We start from the raw sequence: 20,688 nt of genomic DNA, 5'->3' as shown, positions 1-20,688 counted from the left end.
ACAAAAAGTAAGATTTTAGTTAACCAGATTCTAAAGTCTACGCTCCTCATCTTTATATCATGTTCTAATATTTGGTTGATAAATATAGTAAATAATAATGGGAAATCAGTGAAAGGGATGTTGAGAGGAAAGACCCTGGAAAACTGAACATACTTAAATGGCAGGGTCATGATTTTAACTACCTTCCAGATCTTCTCTCGACTCTGCATAATAATGGTAGCAGCTAATAATTTCATAATACTTACTTTGGCTTTAGGTAATATAGTAAACACTTTATATATAGTAATTTACTTACCCCTTACAGTAGTAGAAAAATATTATTATCAGAGAAAAATATTATCCCATCTTACAGCAAGAAAACTGAGCCATCAGGAGTGTTATGTAATCAACAGTGAGACTGGTATTCAAATGCAGAAAATGTGGCTCTAGAGTCCAAGCTCTTATTCACTATGTCTACTCTCTTTCATGTACTCAAGCACATATAAGTGAATTCACCTACATAAATTAACTTAACCACTATGCTGTGCTTCCTGATCTAGGTACAAATAACTGATCTAGGTGCAAATAACTTTGAATCTCATCCAAAATCTACAATCTCACTCATAAGAAAATATTCATTTGTTTTAAAAGTAGATACTTTTTATAAATAAACTTTCAGATATGCAACAATGCACTGAATTTTCAAGTACCTACTATTTAGAAATGCAACTGAAAAATTATTCTGAACTTTAAACTTTACCAACAGGCACACATTGACATTTCTTATACCCCATATAAACTGCCAATAACATTGTGACAAAATTGAAAGGAAGTTAAAGAAACGAAAAAACTCAATATTGTAACAATGTCAGTTTTTTTCTAAAATTTCTATAGGATCAATGCAATCCTAATCAAAACCCCAGTCAGGAAATCTGATAACCTGATTTTTAAAATTTAACAGGGGAGGGCTGGGATTGTGACTCAGTGGTAGAGTACTCGCCTAGCATGTGTGAAGCACTGGGTGTGATCCTCAGCACCACATAAAAATAAATAAATAAAATAAAGGCATTGTGTCCATCTATAACTAAAAAAAATATTTTAAAAAAAATCTTAAGGGGAACAGCAGAAGCCAATAATATGTAAGTCACTTTGGAAAAAGAACCAGGTGGAATGGTAGCGGGTAGGGGAGATAAATTTGCTCTACCAGATAGGAATGCTGCTAAAAATGAGAATGATAAGGTCAGTGATTTTGGCATATGGACAGACAAATAATCTAACAGAGAACAAAAAGAATGTCCTATGCATATTTGAAAATATGATCTATGACAAAGCTAAAACTGTGGGTCCGTGGTGAAAGGATGAACAGTTTAATAATATTGAGACAAATGATTTCCCTGGTGGGAGAAAAAAAAGTGGATTCTGTCTGACCTTGCACCATTCTATCAAAACTAAATTCCAGATAAAGAAGAAACTTAAATGCAAAAGGCAAAAACTTCAAATTTTAGAAGGAATATACTATGATTCCACTCCTGGGTACACACCCTAGTGAAACCTTTTGATATCGTTGTTTGTAATAGTCAAAAAGTGCAAACACCATAAACTTCCTTTGAGATAGAATATATAATGTATAATACTTTCATATAATAGATTACAAACTGCAGTGGTACATATCAACATGAATGCCTCTCATATAGTATTCATAGTATATAGTCATAAAAAGGATAAAAATCATGTAAAGGTGAACAAAATATTATTTTGGTATATTGCCAAAAACATTACCTCAAAGGTTCATGTGTTGGAAGTCTGGTCTTCAATGTGGCAACGTGTTAAAAACTGATGGGACCTTTAAGACGCGGAGCCTAGAGGGAAATCATTACTGATCCCTCTCTGGTCTCTCTAACTTCCTGCCTCACCATGTGCTCTCTCCCTCTCCAAAGACCTCTGCCATAATGATATGTGCCATGTGGTACCTTAGCCAAGATGGTCTTCACCAGAGCTGAAACTGATAAGAGCTGCCTGATCTTGGACTTTCAGTCTCCAAAACTGTGAGCTAAATAAACCTCTTTCCTTTCTAAATTACTCAGTTTCTCATGTTTCATTCTAACAGAAAACAGACCAAAAGAGAAAATAAAAAAAGGTGGCAAAACTATAAAGAAAAACAAGGAGGGACTTCTGTTCTGGACAATGCTGAACAAGGTAAATCAAACCCTCATCTAACTAAAAATAATCAAACTTGAAAGTATAAAAAGATTTTTTTGGGGGGTGAGGGGGACAGAAGAAGCAAACAGAACTTAGAAAACTGAGAAAAATTTACACAATAACCATATTAAGACCTCAATGTTTTGGTTTAATGTAATATCAGGTATAGTAAAGAAAAGAATTAGTTAACTAGAATATAGATTAAGCAAAAAGATGGATTATACAGAAGAAGAGAAAGACAAAGAGGATATGATAAAAAGGATTAGCATATAACTGGAATACAAAGAGAGGAGAAACAGAATGGAGAAGAGGCCATTAAATTTAGACAGTTAGTAGCTGAGAATTTTAAAGAACTGAAGAAAAATTTTGAATCAGATTAAAAAAATAAACTCATAAAGTACAAATCAGGATAAATATAAGAAATTAAACAATTCAACACAGTGAATTCACAGAAAACCATTCTTAGAAGAATATCATAAAGAAGCAACAGAAAAAACAGATTATCTTCAAGGAGGCAAGTTAGGTCACAGCTGACTTATCAACAGCAGCAATGGAAATGGGAAGACAGTGGGAGCAATGTTCTCAGCTTACATAAATAAACTAGAATACTCAGATTCTATTTTTTAATCTAAAAAATGAAAGTCAAATAAAACCATATTTCTAATAAGCACTGAGACAGTTTATCACAGGCAAACCCACAGCATAGAAAATTCTAAAGGATATATTTCACAATGAGGAAAAATGATCTCATATAGAAGATCAGGAATTCATAAAAGAACAAAGAACAAAAAACATGGTGAACACACATGCAAATCTAAATAATAACTGGCTCTATATAGCCGTAGTGATAATGATAATTTAAATAATACTTCCATGAGAACTATAATGATATTTATAAATAAAAATGCATGAAAATTATTTTAAATTGGGAGAGAGGTAAGTAGAGTCAACCTGTTCTAAGATCCTTCTTTTAACTAATGGGAAAATAAAGATACGATTAATATTATATTTGGTAATTTAAAAGAATAACATGATTCATAATGTAATCACAAAAAGAAAAGAAACAGATTGTATAACTTTCAAATGAGTAGGGAAAAGCAGGTGGCATGGGGAGAAAATGAGGGAAAAAATCCAATAGAAGTCAGTAAATGAGACAAAAAACCATAATAGGTGAAACAATATAAATTAAAAAGAAAAAGCTAAGTGCATTAAATTTAATTATACTAAATATAATAATTAAAAACTTTAGTGAAAGGGAATGATTACCAGGCCACATTTTTAAAAATATAAGACAAAATCTAACTATGCTATTTATAAGATACATTTTACATATGATACAAGTATATTGAAAGAATAAGGATAAAAAAACTCACGACATTTATAAACACTAGGCAAAAGAAACCAGGATTAACTATACTTTTTTTAAAAGCATTAAACATGTTGAAAAAAGGTACAATTCACCTAAAATATACAATAATTTAAATTTCTGAATACCTCATAATCAGGCCACAAAAGAAACAAAAATCTGATAGAACAAGGAGAAATGACTGAACTAAAATTGTAATGGGGTATTAGAATAGCAGACAAAACTCAAAAAAGGCTAAGATTGAAATGGGGAATAACAGAAATATACAGAAAACTGTGACAAAAAATTGAAGAACATTCGTCCATTTTGATATGAGATATTTTTAAAAATTAACCATGTATTATACATAAAATCAATTGCCCAAAATATAACAGACTAATTAAAACCACACAGTTAAGTCCTATTTGAGAATCCAATTAGGCCAAAAATCACCAATTTTTACAACTAGAAATTTAAAAACATAATAAACAATTCAAAAGAGAGGATCAAGAACATCCCCAAACTGGTACTAAAGATACACTCCAAATTTCTGAAGAGATGATTAAGATAAGAAAGGTACGAAAAGCTAGTCACAGAAATGAAAGGGTTTATTTACATCTACTACAGATGGTATGGACAATAAAGACCATACAAGATATTTAGAACAACTTTATATGCTAAGAAATTTGAATAATTTTTCCATTAGAATACAATTTACAAAAACTAGTATAAGGAGACAGGAAACTTGAACAGTCTTACAGTTGTGGAAGAAATTAAATCAGTAATTTAAAAACTTTCAAAAAATTCCAGGCACAGATGGTTTCTCCCACAAGTTCTCCAAATATTTCAGGAAGAAATAATTCTAATCTTAAACAAGTACTTGCAAAGAACAGAGTAAAAAGAGGAAACTCTAGCTCATTTTAATTGGTTAACCTAACTTTGAGTTCAAATCTTAAAAGAACATTATGAGAAAGAAGAGTTACAGGCAATCTTACTTATAAACATAAATATATAAATCCTAAATAAAATACCAGCAAGACAAATATACCAATATACAACCATGAAAAAGCTGAATTTAATTCAGGATTTCAAGGTTGGCTTAATAATAGAAAGACAAGCAGACCACATCAAAAGATTAAATGCAAAATAAATAAGCATGTCAACACATAAAATAAAAGTTTTTGATAAAATTCAATGACTATTGAAGATTGAAAAATAAAGCTCTGGGCTATGGGTAGAGCTCAGTGACAGAGCATTTGCCTACTATGTATGAGGCCCTGGTTTGATCCCCAGCACTGCAAAGGGCAAAGCAAAAAATAAACTCTTCATGAACTACAGACAGAAGGGAATTTCCATAATACAATAGAGGGTATATTAAAAAATACAGAGTTATGGAATATATATTTAAGAATGAAATGTTAAAAGTTTTCCTTTTAGGGATGCCAACTACTACAATTTCTATTCAATATTGTACTGGATGTCCTAGTCAGTACAATAAATTATGAAAAAGTCTGAAAGGAAGAAACTAAATTGCCATTATTCTTAGATAATATGATTGTATAAATAGAAAATTTTTATTAACATATTAGTAGCTTAGCAATTCTGATGGAAACAAAAATCACTGTATAAAAATCAGTACTGTTTCAACATAAAAGCAATCAAAAGTTAGAAAATAGAAATTTTTTAAAAAAGATGACAGATTATGTTTTTTCAAAAGATGACCATTAAAAGAAGATCAAGGACCAAAATAAATCTATAAAAGATGGGCTGAGTCTCTGTGGTGGAAATCATAAGTTTATGTATTCACAGATATTAAATGTAACCTAAACAATAGGGAATCTAATGTGTTCAAAATTAGGAGATTTTATATGTAAGAATATCCATTTTCTCCAAAATTGATCCATAATGCAATACAATATTAATCAAAATCTCCCCAAAATTCATTGGGTTTTGTTAATTCTAATTCAGTGGAATTTTTACAAGCTGATTTTAAAATCTGTGCAGAAAAACAGAGGGTAAAACATCAGCCAAGAATAATTTTTTCTTTAAGGTTTAAGGAGTTTTCCACACTCTAAACTATATAGGGGCAGTACTTCAGAGCAATAAGGAAAACATTCCTTTTTTTTTTTTTCCAAAGGTGAATGGGAAAATACTCTTTCAATAAATGGTATGAGAGTATTTGGTATAATATGCTAAATAAATATATATGTGAATCTGGACTCCTCAAATTATATTATACATTAAAAAGTCAATTCCAGATAAATTTTGGAATTATGTTAAAGGAAGAATAAAAAAAAGCATTTAAAAAATAACCCAGCAGAATACTTCAAAATTTTGAAATGAGAAAAAATGTTTTCCTTTTTTTTTGATGGTGCTAGGGATTGAATGCAGGGCCTCACACATACCAGGCAAGTACTCTACCAATGCCCCCAAATTTCTTAAATAAGGGACAGAAAATAATTTGGGAAATTTAAAAAATTTTTAAGTTAGATGTTCTAACCTCCAAATTCACAATTTAGAGTATGAAAACAGTCTTAGAGAATAACTATTTGAACCACTTATACTTGAAAATGGACTTGATCAAGAATATGTACATATACTCCTACAAATTCCTATAAAGGGGCAGACAATTCAACGGAAAATGGGGAAAAAAAAACTTCTAGATACTTCAAAAGAGAAAATCTAAAAGGCCAACATACCCATGCAAAAGTGCATATTCTATAAACCACTGAGGAAAGGAAAGCTAAAATGAGATACAACTATAAATTACCATACTGGCAAAAACCAAAGTCTGACAATTCTAAATACTGATGAATATGTAAAGTAATGGGACCTTACACTGCAAGTATAAATTGAAACAAACCCTTTGGAAAATAGTTGGGCATAATCTGGTAAAGATGAAGATAGTAGAGTCTAATCACTCTTTCAAATCAACAAATTCCAGTCCTAGAGAATACCCTAAATAAATATGTATATATGCATAAATGATATATAAAAGAAAACCTATAAGATTGCTATTTGTAATAACCCCAAATCACCTACTTATCTAGGAATGGATAAATAAACAAAATTATCTCAGAAAATGAAATATTATACAGAAATTAAAATCAGTGAAATATAGCTATAACTTATAACATGGATAAATATTAAAAACACAATGTAAATCTAAACTATGATATTTAGGAATTCAAACTTAACAAAACCATAAGCAAATCAAGCCATTATTTCATTAGTCAGGATAGTGGATGACTTGGGAGGGAAAGCTGTGGTTGGAAAAGAGCATACCAAAGATTTTTGAAAGATAGCCAATGTTCTCTTTTTTTGTCCATAGTGGTAGTACAAAGTTGTTTTCTGATGTTTTGAAAACTTGCTCATTTGCGTTTCGTGTACTTTTCATAGTTAGACATGTAAAAAAATGAAAAGTACGGTCAATAAAATGGAGAATAGTGGTCATTTTGAGAGAAAGAAAGAATGGAATTAAGGACAATAGACTTCAAAGGTATTCATGGCATTTTATTTCTTAGGATAACCATTGAGTACACTGCTGCTTTTTCTATTATTAGATTTTGTACATGCACTTTATAACTTTCTATTGTATATAAAAAAATCACCAAAAACACAATTGACAAGAAAAACTAATAAACTGAATTCACTAAAATTAAAAACTTTTGTACTTGGATATATCTGGCTACAACAATCTTGTTTATTTGTTTAAAAGGAAGTAAGCCTTTTATTGTCCCACAGAAAATGTTTGGGGATTTAGATTACTATATAATGACTTATCTGTAAGTATCTTATATTATACAGTTTGTTAGTTTTAAGATTTAAGAATTCACATTTAGGGGTTGGGGTTATGGCTCAGCGGTAGAGCGCTTGCCTCATACGTGCAAGGCCTTGGGTTTGATTCTCAGCACCAAATAAAAATAAATAAATAAAATAAAAGTTATAAAAAACCCACTAAGATTAACATAGAAAAATGTTTTAAAAAAACTTATTTAAAAAAAGGGTTCACATTTAGAAGGGGTAGGAAGGATAGTGGAATGATCGGACATTATTCCCTATGTACATGTATGACTGCACGACCGGGGTGATTCTGCATTGTATGCCCACAAGAATGGAAGTTGGCTCCATTTGTGTACAATGGGTCAAAATGCATTCTGCTGTCATGTATAACTAATTAGAACAAATAAATAAAATGAAAACAATAGATTTCACATTTATAGAAGTACAGTTAGGTTTGTTATCTTGAAAATTTTAAGGACTTTTGCGGCATCAGAAAGCATGCAGCTTGCCCTCTGACAGGCAGCTAGATGGACATTCATGAGATAGAAGACTAAACATCTTATCAATGTCTTTAAAATTTTTTTTTAAGTTGTAGATGGACACAATACCTTAATTTTTATTTATTTATTTTTATGTGGTGCTGAGGATCAAACCCAGTGCCTCACACATGAGAGACAAGCACTCTACCACTAAGCCACAACACTAGCCCCACATCTTATCAATTTTAATAAATTTCTGCAAACAAACAACCAGTCTCAAAACTTTTGCACTTCAAACAGCACCATTAAGAAAGTGAAAAGATAATTCATGGAGTTTTGCAAATTAAATATCTGAAAAGGGATTTTATCTAGAATAAGGAACTTTCTGAATTCAATAAATGTAAAGAATAATACAATTTAAGAATCTGGAAAGACGTTTCTCCAAAGACAAATGAAAAATTTGCCACTGAACAAAGGAAAAGGTGCTCAACATCATTAGATCCTTAGGGAAACACAAAGCAAAACCACCATGAGATGCCACTTCATATTCATTAAACATGACTATAATTGAGAAAACAAATAATTATGAGTGTTGGCGAGGATCTGGAGAAAAGGAGCTCACATGCATTGTTTGAGAGGATGAATACCGGTGCAGACACACTGGAAAAAAAGGATCTTAAAATTTTCTCAAAATGTTAAATGTAGAGATACCATGTTATCCAGTAAATTCACTCTTGGGTAGCTAAGAGAGATGAAAATACGTGTGCACACAAAGACATGTACACAAATGTTCACTATGAAATAGCATTATTTCTAGCAGCCTCAAAGTGGAAATGACCAAATTGTTCACCAACTGACAAAGAGATACACAAAATTTTGGTATGTCAAGATAATGGAATACTATTTGGTAATAAAAAGAGAAAGAAGCTTTGATACATGCTATAACATGGATGGATGAACTGCAAAAGTATTATATTATGTTCAGTGAAAGAAGTCAAACACCCAAGATCACATGGTACCCAATTTCATTTACATGAAATACCCAGAATAGGCAAATCTATATAAATAGGAAGTAGATTAGTCACTCTCTAATTTAGGGGTTGGGAAGAAATGGGGAATAACTGCTAATAGGTATAAGGATTCTTTTTAGGATGATTAAAATGTTCTGAAATTAATTTAAGTTGAAGGCTGCACAACTCTATAATAAACACCAAAATAGGTGAATTTTGAACATCTTAATAAAGCTATAAAAAGTTGTCAAGGAGGACAAATTTCATAAGTATTATATATTTTTCTGAAAAAAAGTCATTTAAAACTTTTAGCACTTGAACTTGCTCTATTGGCAGTTTGCCTCCTCTTGGTACACATACCCTTCTCTTTTATAGCAAGAAAAAATATAGGGACATAGTAAATACCAATTTATAAAACAATGAAAAAGTATAAATCTTCACAGATTAAAAAATATTCTCAACTGCTCAAGTGACACTATATCGTGGGGCTGATAAAGTATAAAAAGCATGGATTTTAGAAATAAAGAAAATGAGCTTTATAAAATAGGGCAATTTTCAATAATTCTAAATGACAAAAAACAGTTTTATCCCATAAAGCTTGATATAATAGTATTTAAAACAATGTAGATATTCTGGGAGTTTTAATGTTTTAATTCAATAAATAAAGCTCAGAGTACTTCTGCATGAGCTAATAAAACAATCTCTGTTAGTATGAGCACATCCTCAAAAATATCTTCCAGAAAAAAATTTCTGTAGGAGGACTGCTTTACCGTTGATGTGAGGAGAAAACTGCCAGGTCTTGTTAGCTGAGGGACTGATGTTCCTGCAATTGCCATGGCAACTGTTTGGCTTATCATGCTTCCACTCTCACTTTCATAATCATCAGTTGCTATACAAATTGGTCTTCCTCGTTGATTGTGAGTTTCTGAAGAAAAAAAACATAGAACAAAACTGCTTAACTCAACTAAGAGTTATTGAGGCCACTATTTCTTTTCCCTATTCTCCATCATTCTTTAAAAGAAAATACTTTTAACATATACAGTTGATTCTTGAACAATGCAAGTATATGAAAGTATAAAATATGAAATTATAAAAATGTATAAAGATGCAGACCTCCAGAATCAAAAATCTATATGTAACCTTTTTTAACGTAAATTTTGACTTTTCAAAAACTTACCTTCCAATAGCTTGCTGTTGACTAGAAGCCTCACCAATAATATAAACAGTACACATATTCTGTATGTTATCTGCATTTTATACAGTGAAAAATAGGCAAGGACCTTCAGAGATCTTTTTTTTACTGATACATAATTTATTGGCCAGGTGAACTGCTCACAGAGATTGATGATTGTCATACAGCATTTCCAGCAAATATTCACCACACTTGAATTCACTGCAACAGCAATAGTAGTCTAGTATGTACTATAGTTAACTTTGTGCAGTTATGATTTAATACTGCATCTTTTTACATTTCTCTCAAATGTGAATGGCATCATGTATACTCTGTGTAAATTTTGATGAATTATATAATGTTTTATAATAGATTTGTGAATATTTTATGGTAATAACTGATAAAATAGACTATCATCTACATATATTTTATGCATTCATGACATCTGACTTTTTCTCATTTTTTCCAACATTTCTAGAGTATGTGGTCTGTTTTTTTGTATGATTGCAAATATTTAAAAAAAAAAAATTCTGCCTAAAGGTGGACCCAGACACTCAAACCAAGTGATATTTATCATTAAATTTACGATTTAAACATATTTTAAACATGAATTCATTTCTACAGTAATAATTTCGAACTTGTGGAGAACTTTAACTTCCTAGTTTTAAAAAAAGATAAAATAATATAAACATTTCTACCTTCAAGTAAGGAAATTCTTAAGAATTTAAGATCAATTTAAGATCAAAATACTGGGAAGATTATACTCAACTATTAGTCCCTTAAAGGCAAAGAGTTAGTTATCTTTGTTGTAGCATCATATGACGTTCTTAATACACATCAGGTATTCAGAAAATGTTTTTGGTTTTATTAAATTGGGTATTCTTTATGAGACTAATTATTAGTTAAAATTTATTCACAGAAAATATTATTGCAACCAAAATTCTACATTTAAGTAGTCTAATTTAAGTAAAAATGTAAATATTTAAAGCAAGAGAAATAAAACTGTATGGATTCTAGTTTTTAAGAAGCAATTTAACTTCAACTTATTAACAGTGTTAATAATGAGCATAATTCTTGAAACTCAGGTGAATATTAGTTTCCATTATGTACATATATGAATAAAGTTGACACTGAGAGTAGCAGAACATGTCAACTTTCCTTGTATCTTTTTAAAGATGTATAGTACATACTCACAAAAACAAACCTAAAAAGTAGGTATACATTGTTACAAAATTATTATTTTTATATTCATCCTATAAACTACTTACATGGATTTTATAGTGAATTCCCTTACACAATCAAAAGTTTTTCAACAATATGGTTAAATATTTATCAGTGTATGTTTCTTTACATTTGTTTTGCTAAAATAAAATAATCCTTGAGATATTTTCTAACACTTTTAGACACGAAGCTTTAAAATTTGTCTTAATCATATCAAGTACCTGTAAAATCATATAGCTGTGGTACAGTTTCCATGATAATACCAATCAGAGGTAGATACAACATGGCCACTCGAGCCTTTATCTGGGGGTCAGAGTACCGTGGGTCAGAGTCATGACTGGATAGTAAATTGTGTACCATATTGATGACTTTCTTATGCAATCCAAAGAGTCTATTTAAAAAGAAGAGATGAAGAAGAAGTAGTAGTAAGGTCACAGAGATTAGATAATATCTTTAAAACAAACAGTAAGTCATGGTACTAAATCAATTTTGTTCATTTCTTAACTTTGCCATTTATATGCATGTATTCCCTTTTAAAATAAATAAAACAATATGAAAATATAAAATTGTATAAATTAAGAACTGGGGAAAAAGGAATTACTAAGCAAATTCACTTAGGAGTAAAACTGAACATTTTAACTCCTCATTAGTACATTTGAAAATTAAAAATTTTTAAGTGCACTTACAGTAACATTTTTTTCAAAAAATAAATTTTAAATAGCTTTAAACTGTATTTCATCAAATCAGATCTTTTCCCATTTACCAAAAATAAATTCTTTCCTTTTTCTGAAAAAAGAATCTTCTACCTTATGGTCCATGTAGTCCACAGAATGGTGTCTCTCTGACATCTCTAGTTAATAGACTCCCGATCCCCCCTCAGTTTTCACTGAGCTAATACACTAGCAAGGGTAACTCTCCCTTTCTACATTCTTTGTCTCTTAGAGACACTTTGACTATGTAATCATCCTTATTAAAAATCAATCCATTCTAACTGGCCCTTAATGCTGCACTTAGCACCAGTTTTAGAACTCTCTCTTCTTAAGCCTCTTAACAAACTTGATTGAAGACCTTACCTATAACTTCTCTCTGTATCTTAGGAAAGAAGGACCATTCTAAAATTGCTCTGGCCAGATCTTTTACACATGCCCATCTTTACACTTACCAAAATCATATTTTCTTTTTGTCTCAGAAAACATTGTACCTTCTCTCAAAAAGTAATTTCTAAATATGGTCAATGAACTCCATCTTTCTGTAAGAGCTTCAATGTTCCCCCTCATCAAGTTCTTTCCTTCTTTTTTCAAATAAGCATTTTCAATATTGAAAAGGTTGTGATTTGATAGCAGGTAGTCCTAATCCAGATTCCTTGATTGTAAGCATTTTACATAACTGTATATGAAAGCTTCCTGGAGATTTCTTTCTTCTAGATTTTTATTCAAAAAATGTAGTTTTAAGCACTGTAAAGAACCACATCTAACAGACACATATATCTCAGTTCACATTCTCCAGTTTTCTGACATTTTATCATCTTACATTTTCTCTTCTCAGTATTTTTTTCTGATAGGGAATATGAGGAAGGATGGAAACTATCACCCAATCTCAAGGCTTAGATTCTAGAAATTTGCTTTCTGTTCTCCCCTTTTACTTCTTGTATCACTACAAATGATTCTTAAACCTGGATAGATATTACTCATCTCTAAGCAACTATCAGAGCTAGACTTCAACCTGCCTAAATTCTACCTGTCTGCTTTCTTGAAGCTTTTCCCTATGATTATATAACTCAGTCACATTCAACTATTAAATATATATTTATGCAAGATCTGTAATGGTCTATTCTCAATGTTTAAGACATTGTCCTTATTTTTAAGGAATTCACTTTAGCCAGAGAGAAAGCGACACTAAAATAATAATAACAAAAATAATAATACAGGGGCTGGGGTTGTGGCTGGCTCAGTGGCACAGCACTTGCCTGGCACGTAAGTGTGAGGCACTGAGTTCAATCCTCAGCACCACATATAAATAAATAAAAAATAAAGGTACATCAACAACTAAAAAAAGTTTCTTTTTAAATAATAATACAAATGGTATAATCAAGGGGTAAGTCCTCTAATCTTCTAAAGAACTATGTACCATAAAATTAGCATTTAATCATAGTATATTCTTTTAGTTTTAATTTTCTAACTATATGAAAGTTTCTAAAGAGCAAATCTTTGGGTCTTGGGCTGTAGCTCAGCGGTAGAGCACTTGCCTTGTAAGTGTAAAGCACTGGGTTCAAACCTCGGCACCACATTAAAAAATAAATAAATAAAGATATTGTGTCCATCTACAACTTAAAACATATTTTTAAAAAAGAGCAAATCTTTGGTGAATTATAGAACATATTATGCCACTCAAGGAATTATTCTTGATTACTTAGAGAGCAGATAGAGTACAAAGATTCCTCTCAATGATCTAGGACAATATATGCTGCATGTCATCTCTATACCTCTCAAGAATGTAAAATTCAAGACAAGAGATGTCTCTCACAATCACTGATTCGTTGAATTAACATATAGTTACTAAATGTCAACTTTGTGCTAGACACAATTCTTAGGCACAGCAGTAAACAAAAAGGAATAGATGCTTGCTCTTGGGCTCCCCGATCTCACATTCCTGTTTTTTTTTTTTTTTAATTAAATGAATATGTATTGGTGATTGAGCCCAGGGGGGCTTTACCACTGAGCTACATCCCCAGTCCTTTTTACTTTTTATTTTGAGACAGGGTCTTGTTAAGTTGCTGAGGCTGGTCTAGAACTTGTGACCCTCCTACCTCCGCTTCCTGAGGGGCTGGGATTACAGGTATGTGCCACTATGCCTAGTTTCTGAGCTCACATTCTAATGGAAAGATACAAACCAAGAAAAAAGGAAATATCAGATAAATGTTTTATAGAAAACAAAACAATGTTATATGGTTAAGAATGATTATGGTAAGGGCAACATGGCTATAATTTAGTTTGAATTGTCAATGAAACCTCACTGAGATGTTTTGAGTGGAAAGCTGAGCTGAAGAATTATGGGAAGAAATGGGTATGTTGAGAGCCTAAGGCCAGTTGAGTATTGCTTCAAGCAAAGAAAACTGTAAAGCCCTAAGATGGAAATGAGCTGGGTATATTTCAGAAACAGTCAGAATGGTTAGATCTTATAATGAGAGGAGGGAAGAGATTGGTGGGAGTAGACAATAACATTTGATTTTATTCTAAGTACTATTTAAAATATATACACACACTGAATATTTAAGCCAGGTAATGGCATAAGCTGATTCCCACTTTCAAAAGACCATTAAGGCAGCTGTATAAACAAAATAATTTTAAGGAGGCAAAGATGGAAGTATAATCAGAAAAATAGTAGTGCAGATTCAAAAACGTGGCTGAATTTGACATATATTTTGGAGGTAGAACCTGTTGAATTGGGTACAGGATTGGGTAATGGATTGGGTACAGGAAAGAGTAGGAAAAGGAAGAGACAAACAGGAGTAAAAGTTAAGATAATCTAACACATTACTATTTCAAGCTCTTCCAATATCTTGTTTAACTGAATGCACAAGAAAAGGTGGTAGTGAACACAACTATCATTACTTTTTGGATTGTACAGAAAACCTTTCTAAGGGTCAAAGACCAACGCATCCTAGCTTGAAGAGGCAAAAAAGCAGTAAAGAATTCTTTCATCAGTTTTGTGTTTACATGAACTTGTGCTAAGGAATTGATTCTGGATGTGGAAAAGAAATCTCAATGGAGAAATATCTGACTGCTAAAATGCTCCATTCTTTATAGCAGATACTACTGAGCTCCTATTCGATCTGTGCTCCCCTTACCTTTCTTCCTCCTTGAACTAATTTTGTTCAGGTCTACATTCCTTCCCTATTGCTCAGGACAAGCTGACTCCATCTCCAATTTCAGGAGTAGATCCTGATCAGACCAGCCCTGCTACTTAAAACAGCCATCTGGTTGGCTGTTTTGTGATAGTCTGAGAAGAGCAATCAATTCATTGCTCCCTTAGTTGAGTAGGTCTCACAATAATAATAGTATCAAAAGTCCTATGGGCCCAATATTGTATTTCGAGACATAAGTGACTTATGTTTGGGCACCAGCTCCTCATATGGTGCCCTGTAACAGACATACCACTGAATCTATGGATCATATTTAAGCAGAACTAATCTAATCCACCCAGGAACCTGCATAGCTTTGGTGACCATGGCAGTACATGACAGGCAGGTGAGCCAAATCAGTGTAAAAACCCTATCTTTCTTCCAAATATGAAATAATAAATTTACCTTCCTTTAATAAAGCCAGTTTGAAGGAGAATTTTCTACTTCTTGCAACCCAAAATATCCTGATATATTAAGCAAAAATACTGGGAATAAAAGTTCAAATGAAATATACCAGTTATTAAAGAAACCTAGTGTATTCAAATTGTTTTCAAAACAGCTTTTTTCCCAGACAGTGGATCCCTTTATTTTTTTCCAATTGACATCATATTCATTTGTCAAATGCCAAATATGAAAGTGGTAGCAAGCAGGATTGGGAGGTCCAGAGTTTCATCCACTTAGTTTTCCCTCTCCACATTCCAAAGTCTGCACACACCTCATTCCATCCTACATAGAAACCTATTAAATACCTCTTTAGAACCATACAGAATGCAGTATGAAAACTACTGTTTCAAAAATATATTCCAAATATAGGAGGTTGCCATTGTTATGTTTAAATAAACCATTATTTAAATAAACCATTATTTATTTAAACCAATGTTTAAATAAACCATTATTTAAAAAAACAAAAGCCATGTCTTTCATGTATAAAATATTTGGCCTTTAAAATATTTTTGAGTATTGACTATGGCCAGGACATATTGCTAAGAACTTCATAAGCCTCCTCTTTCATCTGCTCCTCAAATAATCAAAGAACCCTAGTGAAACCTGTTTAATGGTAAATCTTGTTTTACGGAAACCTTATATGAGGTTGATCTGTATTATAAGATTAATGATCATATTATCAGAAAAAAAATTTTTAATTGAACCAAATAATTCTACTCAGGAAGCTGAGGTACAAAAATCACAAATTTGAGGCCAGCCTAGGCAACTCAGTGAAACCCTGTCTGAAATTAAATTAATGATAATAAACCAATTAAAGAAACCATAGATATAAGAAGGACCTAATAGAGTAGAGGAAGGGGGTCAGAGGAGGGAGGAAAGAAGAGAAAAGGGAAATACTGAGGATTGAAATGGAGCAAATTATGTTATATGCATTTATAAATATGTCAAAATGAATCTCATTATTATAACTATAATACACTAATAAAAGCAAACAAAAGAGCCGGGGCTATATCTCAGCGCTAGAGATATGCAAGCCCCTGCTTTCAATCCCCAGTACTGAAAAAAACAACAAGCAAATCCACTAATCAAATGTATTATGGTCAGTTTTTGGTTTTGTACTTTTTAAAAGGAGACACAATTTTTCTATGTTGCCAATCCTCCTGCCTCAGGTTTCTGATTAACTGGGACTATAGATATGTACCACTGTGCCATGCAAATATTAAGATGGACATTGCCCATAAAGGATACTAGACCACAAATTAACTACCTTCCTTCCTTTCTTGTTTCTGCTTCCTTCTTCCCTTCTTTCCTTTGCTGTGGGTTGAATCCAGAGCTCCCATTCACACATATTAGGCAAGTTCTCTATCACTGAGCTGTATCTCCAGGCCTCATTAAGCTATACCAATAAATTTAAGTTATTGAACAGTATCCCTTCTTTTCAATTTCTAAAAATCTAAAAGTAATCATAACATTGGAAGCTTTGAAAGTCTAAGATTTGTTTATAGTGAAATTTTTGAATAAAATAATCCATAGAAATTTCTTCACTTGGGATATCATAAGAAATTAGTCTATTTTCCTTAAATGAAAAGTACCTACTGTTTTTTGGTAAGTCTGAGTACATCTACTAATATACACAATATATTTTATGTACAATTAAAAAGAAAAAGAATGCTATGAAATAAACCATGCTGGTTTATTATCTTTAATATTATTTTCATTAAAACTATCAGTTTTAAGACAAATCTCAAATTCAGAGGCAACAAAATATGAAAAAAAAGTGTCTTTCTTTGAGGAAATACAGAAATTATATACATATTGAACTTGGTGAACAGAAAAGTAGAGATTCTTAGGCAGTGTGAGATGCTTCTGTCCCACTCTCCATTGTACAGGCAAAAACTGGTCTACTTACCCTTCAGCATCAGGGTCTAAAATAACAGCCAGCTCTGTTAACACAAGGCCTGCCAAATAATGCTGCTGGCGGAAAGGCACAGACAATTCAAACATATTTGCAATCTTCTGGTCTTGTACATTTGTGGAAAATCCAGAACTCTGTTGGGGAGTGAAGTAGAACAAAAGTATAACAGCTGTGCAACAAAATACCCTACAGTGAGAGCAGCACAACGAATGAAATGTTAGCATTATTAAAAAGAGATAAACAGTACCTCGGGTAGCTTATTTTATATTAGTATTAACAGCATCAGAGAAAGAAACTGCTTATTTTTGGTATAGGAAACCATGACAAATCATCTCACTAATGTAATCATTTTATTATTAAAATTGATTAATAGAAAATTTAATTAATTTCCTTTCTCTCACACAGAAAATCTTCTATTTGTTTTCTTCTTTATTCTCTAAGTCGCCTAACATTCACAATATCATATTCTCAAGGGGAACAAGGCAAATGTTAGAATATACACTCATCCCAGAGTACAAGAGAAATATTTATAGTCAAGGGTACTGGTTTTTGTACAGAAATTCCAAATACCAAGTTATTTTTTACAGAATATATTACCTCTAGAATTATTATCTTTCTGTGGTCTACTTACTGAGTTTCTTAAAGTTTCACTATTGTGAAATAGCATTCTTCCAATATATATTCCATATTCAGAATCACACATGAAGGGTTTTAAAGAAGAATAACAGATTTCAGATATCTCTATAGAGAAATCATCTCCTAATAAATACATAAAACTCAGGTTCCCTCTCAAAAGAAATGCTGTGAGAATTTCCTGGCTAAATGCAATATTCAGTAAGGAGCCAGACAAACAAATGTTTCATTACAGGTTTTCCACATCTTGGCAGAAGATAGGAAAAGAAAGTAAAAGATCAGCTTGATTCACTATAGAAATGATGTGCTAACCAAGTAGAAAATTGCCAATGGGTTGATCCAAATTTGTTGCAAAGATAAAATGAAAAGTTGTGGGTGCTTTCTGATGTTTTTCAGTCTTTCTAGGGGAATTTAACTATTTCTTTTCATCAAATTCCATTTGAGAATTTAATATCTTGAAAACAGAATTAAGTTCAACTTTGACTTTAGACATCGAGAGCTTAAGAAAGTAGCTTGCTTACCTCAGGAATAACATAGCAGAAAGAGTGCTTTGCCAGGAAGGAGGAAAATCTTGACTTCTTTAGTACTAAAACTATAAAAATCCCTTAATCTCAATCTATATGAGAGGACATATTCACTAATTATTACAATTACCCTTTTTTATCATTAGAGAAACTGCTAGTTGTTTATATCAAGTGCTACCCACTGAAAATTAAATGTTCATCTAGTTTCCTTCGGGTTTTCTAAATACAAGTTAGGTGGGGCTTGGCAAGCCTACACTGCAATTTGATTTCTTTCTCTGCTTAGTTACGCTTCATTCCCCCCCCCCTTCCTTTCACGGGTATTGATCCTTACTAATTATCATGTACCCACAAAGTAGAGGCATAGACTCTAAAACAAATTCTTGGTTCAAAGCTGCCATTTTTTACTTAGTAAACTTTCTATGTTTCCATTTTCTTAACTGTAAGGTGGGGATAATAATGGAACTTACCTCCTAGAGTTGTTCTAAGGATTAAATGAGCTAACATTCATAATGCATTTGAAACTGAGCCTATCATACAGCTATTACTCAATAAGTATTATCATTTTTCCATTGTTTAAAACCTTTTCACAAAGGTGAACTTTATATGTATGCTTACACACTTTGCATACCTGAGATGTTGCAGAGGAAACAGAAGGTGATGGAGATGCAGGTGGAGTAAGTAAGCTGCAGGGTAAGTTCAATGTAACATAATGCTCATGGCTGCAGATGATTCGTAGAAAATCCAGCCTCAAAGACACCAGGACACTTGGATTTGATAGTGAATAAAGCTTTGAAGACACCTTGTAAGTATTGTGTAAATAAGACAACATTAATCGATACGTTATTTTTCTATCACTGATATTAGAATGACAGATAAAAGAATTAAAGGATAGTACTCAGTGAACAGTTTTGGCTTTTATAATTTTAACAACAGTACCAGCTTTTTCCAGAGTTACCAATGAAGTTAAAAATTTGAAACTAAAAGATTTACTGTATAAATGAATTTCACTAACCTAAAAGTAATGTTACCTTTAGCATTAATAAATACTTCTTGAAAATCTACTTTGTGAAGGAAAAATATACCAACAAAATAACCTAATATCACTAAAAATGAACTATCTACTCTTTTTATAGCATCTTGCATTCACCTATATTTATAATATTTATAATTGACTATTTTCCCAGCTACATCGTAAGCTATTTGGGAGTCAGATGATAAACTGACTAAAAAGTTTCAGTATCCCTAGGGACAAGCTCAATGTTTGGCAAGTATAGGGGTTCATACATCAAGAATAAGACAGGATGACTTTTGGTTGCAATAGAATATAAAATTCTAGGAAAAAAGGTAAAACAAAAACAAAGTTTTGCAAATATTTCAAGTAGGTCAGTGCCCAAGTATAGTTAGTTAACGCTATTAAAAGAAACAATAAAGACATCCAATAAAGCAGGTCTTCAGAATTTTAAATTTCATATCGCCAAATAGAATTCTTAACCAGTAGTTACCCAAAATTCATCTGTGGACCATGTGGGAAGTGCTTCATAAACATCATGTCTCACACTACCCTTGACCTCCAACTAGGATTAAAACTTAATAATTCTGCAATGGGACACAGAGATCTATATAATTTTTAAAGTTCCTTTAGAAGTTACTTCTGGAACAATGATATAGCTCACAACCACGTGCCCTGTCAGGACCAACAATTAATATTTCCTGAAAGGCAGGTTTCATTAATCAGTTCATAAAAATTTTAGAACAAAATCAGCAGTTTGTGGAAGAAGTCCAGGATGCTTTAAGTTAACTAAAGCCAAGATAATGAATAATATTATGGACTTCAGCAGACCTCTATAAGGTCAAAGATTATAGAGTAGGAGAAATATACAGCAAAATGCAGCTACTTTGAAAACTTACTCAAAACACAAGCAATTCAGTTAGCTGTTCATGCTGTATAAATGCTGCCCCTGCCTGGTATCTTGAGGCTGCTTTACATTACTACTGATCTGACTATCTGCTCCAGAAGGGGAATTAAAGAATCATGAGTGAACCACTACAACTCAACAGAAGCCACTGTACTAATAGCAAAACAT

General features: G+C 32.0%; 1 protein-coding gene across 1 annotated transcript in view; it reads right to left on the bottom strand.

Moving 5' to 3' along the window:
- The window catches only part of Dock7 (dedicator of cytokinesis 7), a 181,412-nt gene that overhangs the window by 47,620 nt on the left and 113,104 nt on the right, over nucleotides 1–20,688 (bottom strand). The window contains exons 28-31 of the mRNA XM_048816301.1: nucleotides 19,233–19,403; nucleotides 17,442–17,581; nucleotides 11,409–11,578; nucleotides 9,466–9,720 (exon numbers count right to left, since the gene is read on the bottom strand). Coding sequence (XP_048672258.1) covers nucleotides 9,466–9,720; nucleotides 11,409–11,578; nucleotides 17,442–17,581; nucleotides 19,233–19,403 — 736 coding nt within the window. The remainder of the gene's footprint in view (nucleotides 1–9,465; nucleotides 9,721–11,408; nucleotides 11,579–17,441; nucleotides 17,582–19,232; nucleotides 19,404–20,688) is intronic.

Source organism: Marmota marmota, unplaced genomic scaffold, assembly GCF_001458135.2.
Source record: "Marmota marmota marmota unplaced genomic scaffold, marMar, whole genome shotgun sequence".
Lineage (NCBI taxonomy): Eukaryota > Metazoa > Chordata > Mammalia > Rodentia > Sciuridae > Marmota > Marmota marmota.
This window is presented reverse-complemented; position numbering and strand designations above follow the sequence as displayed.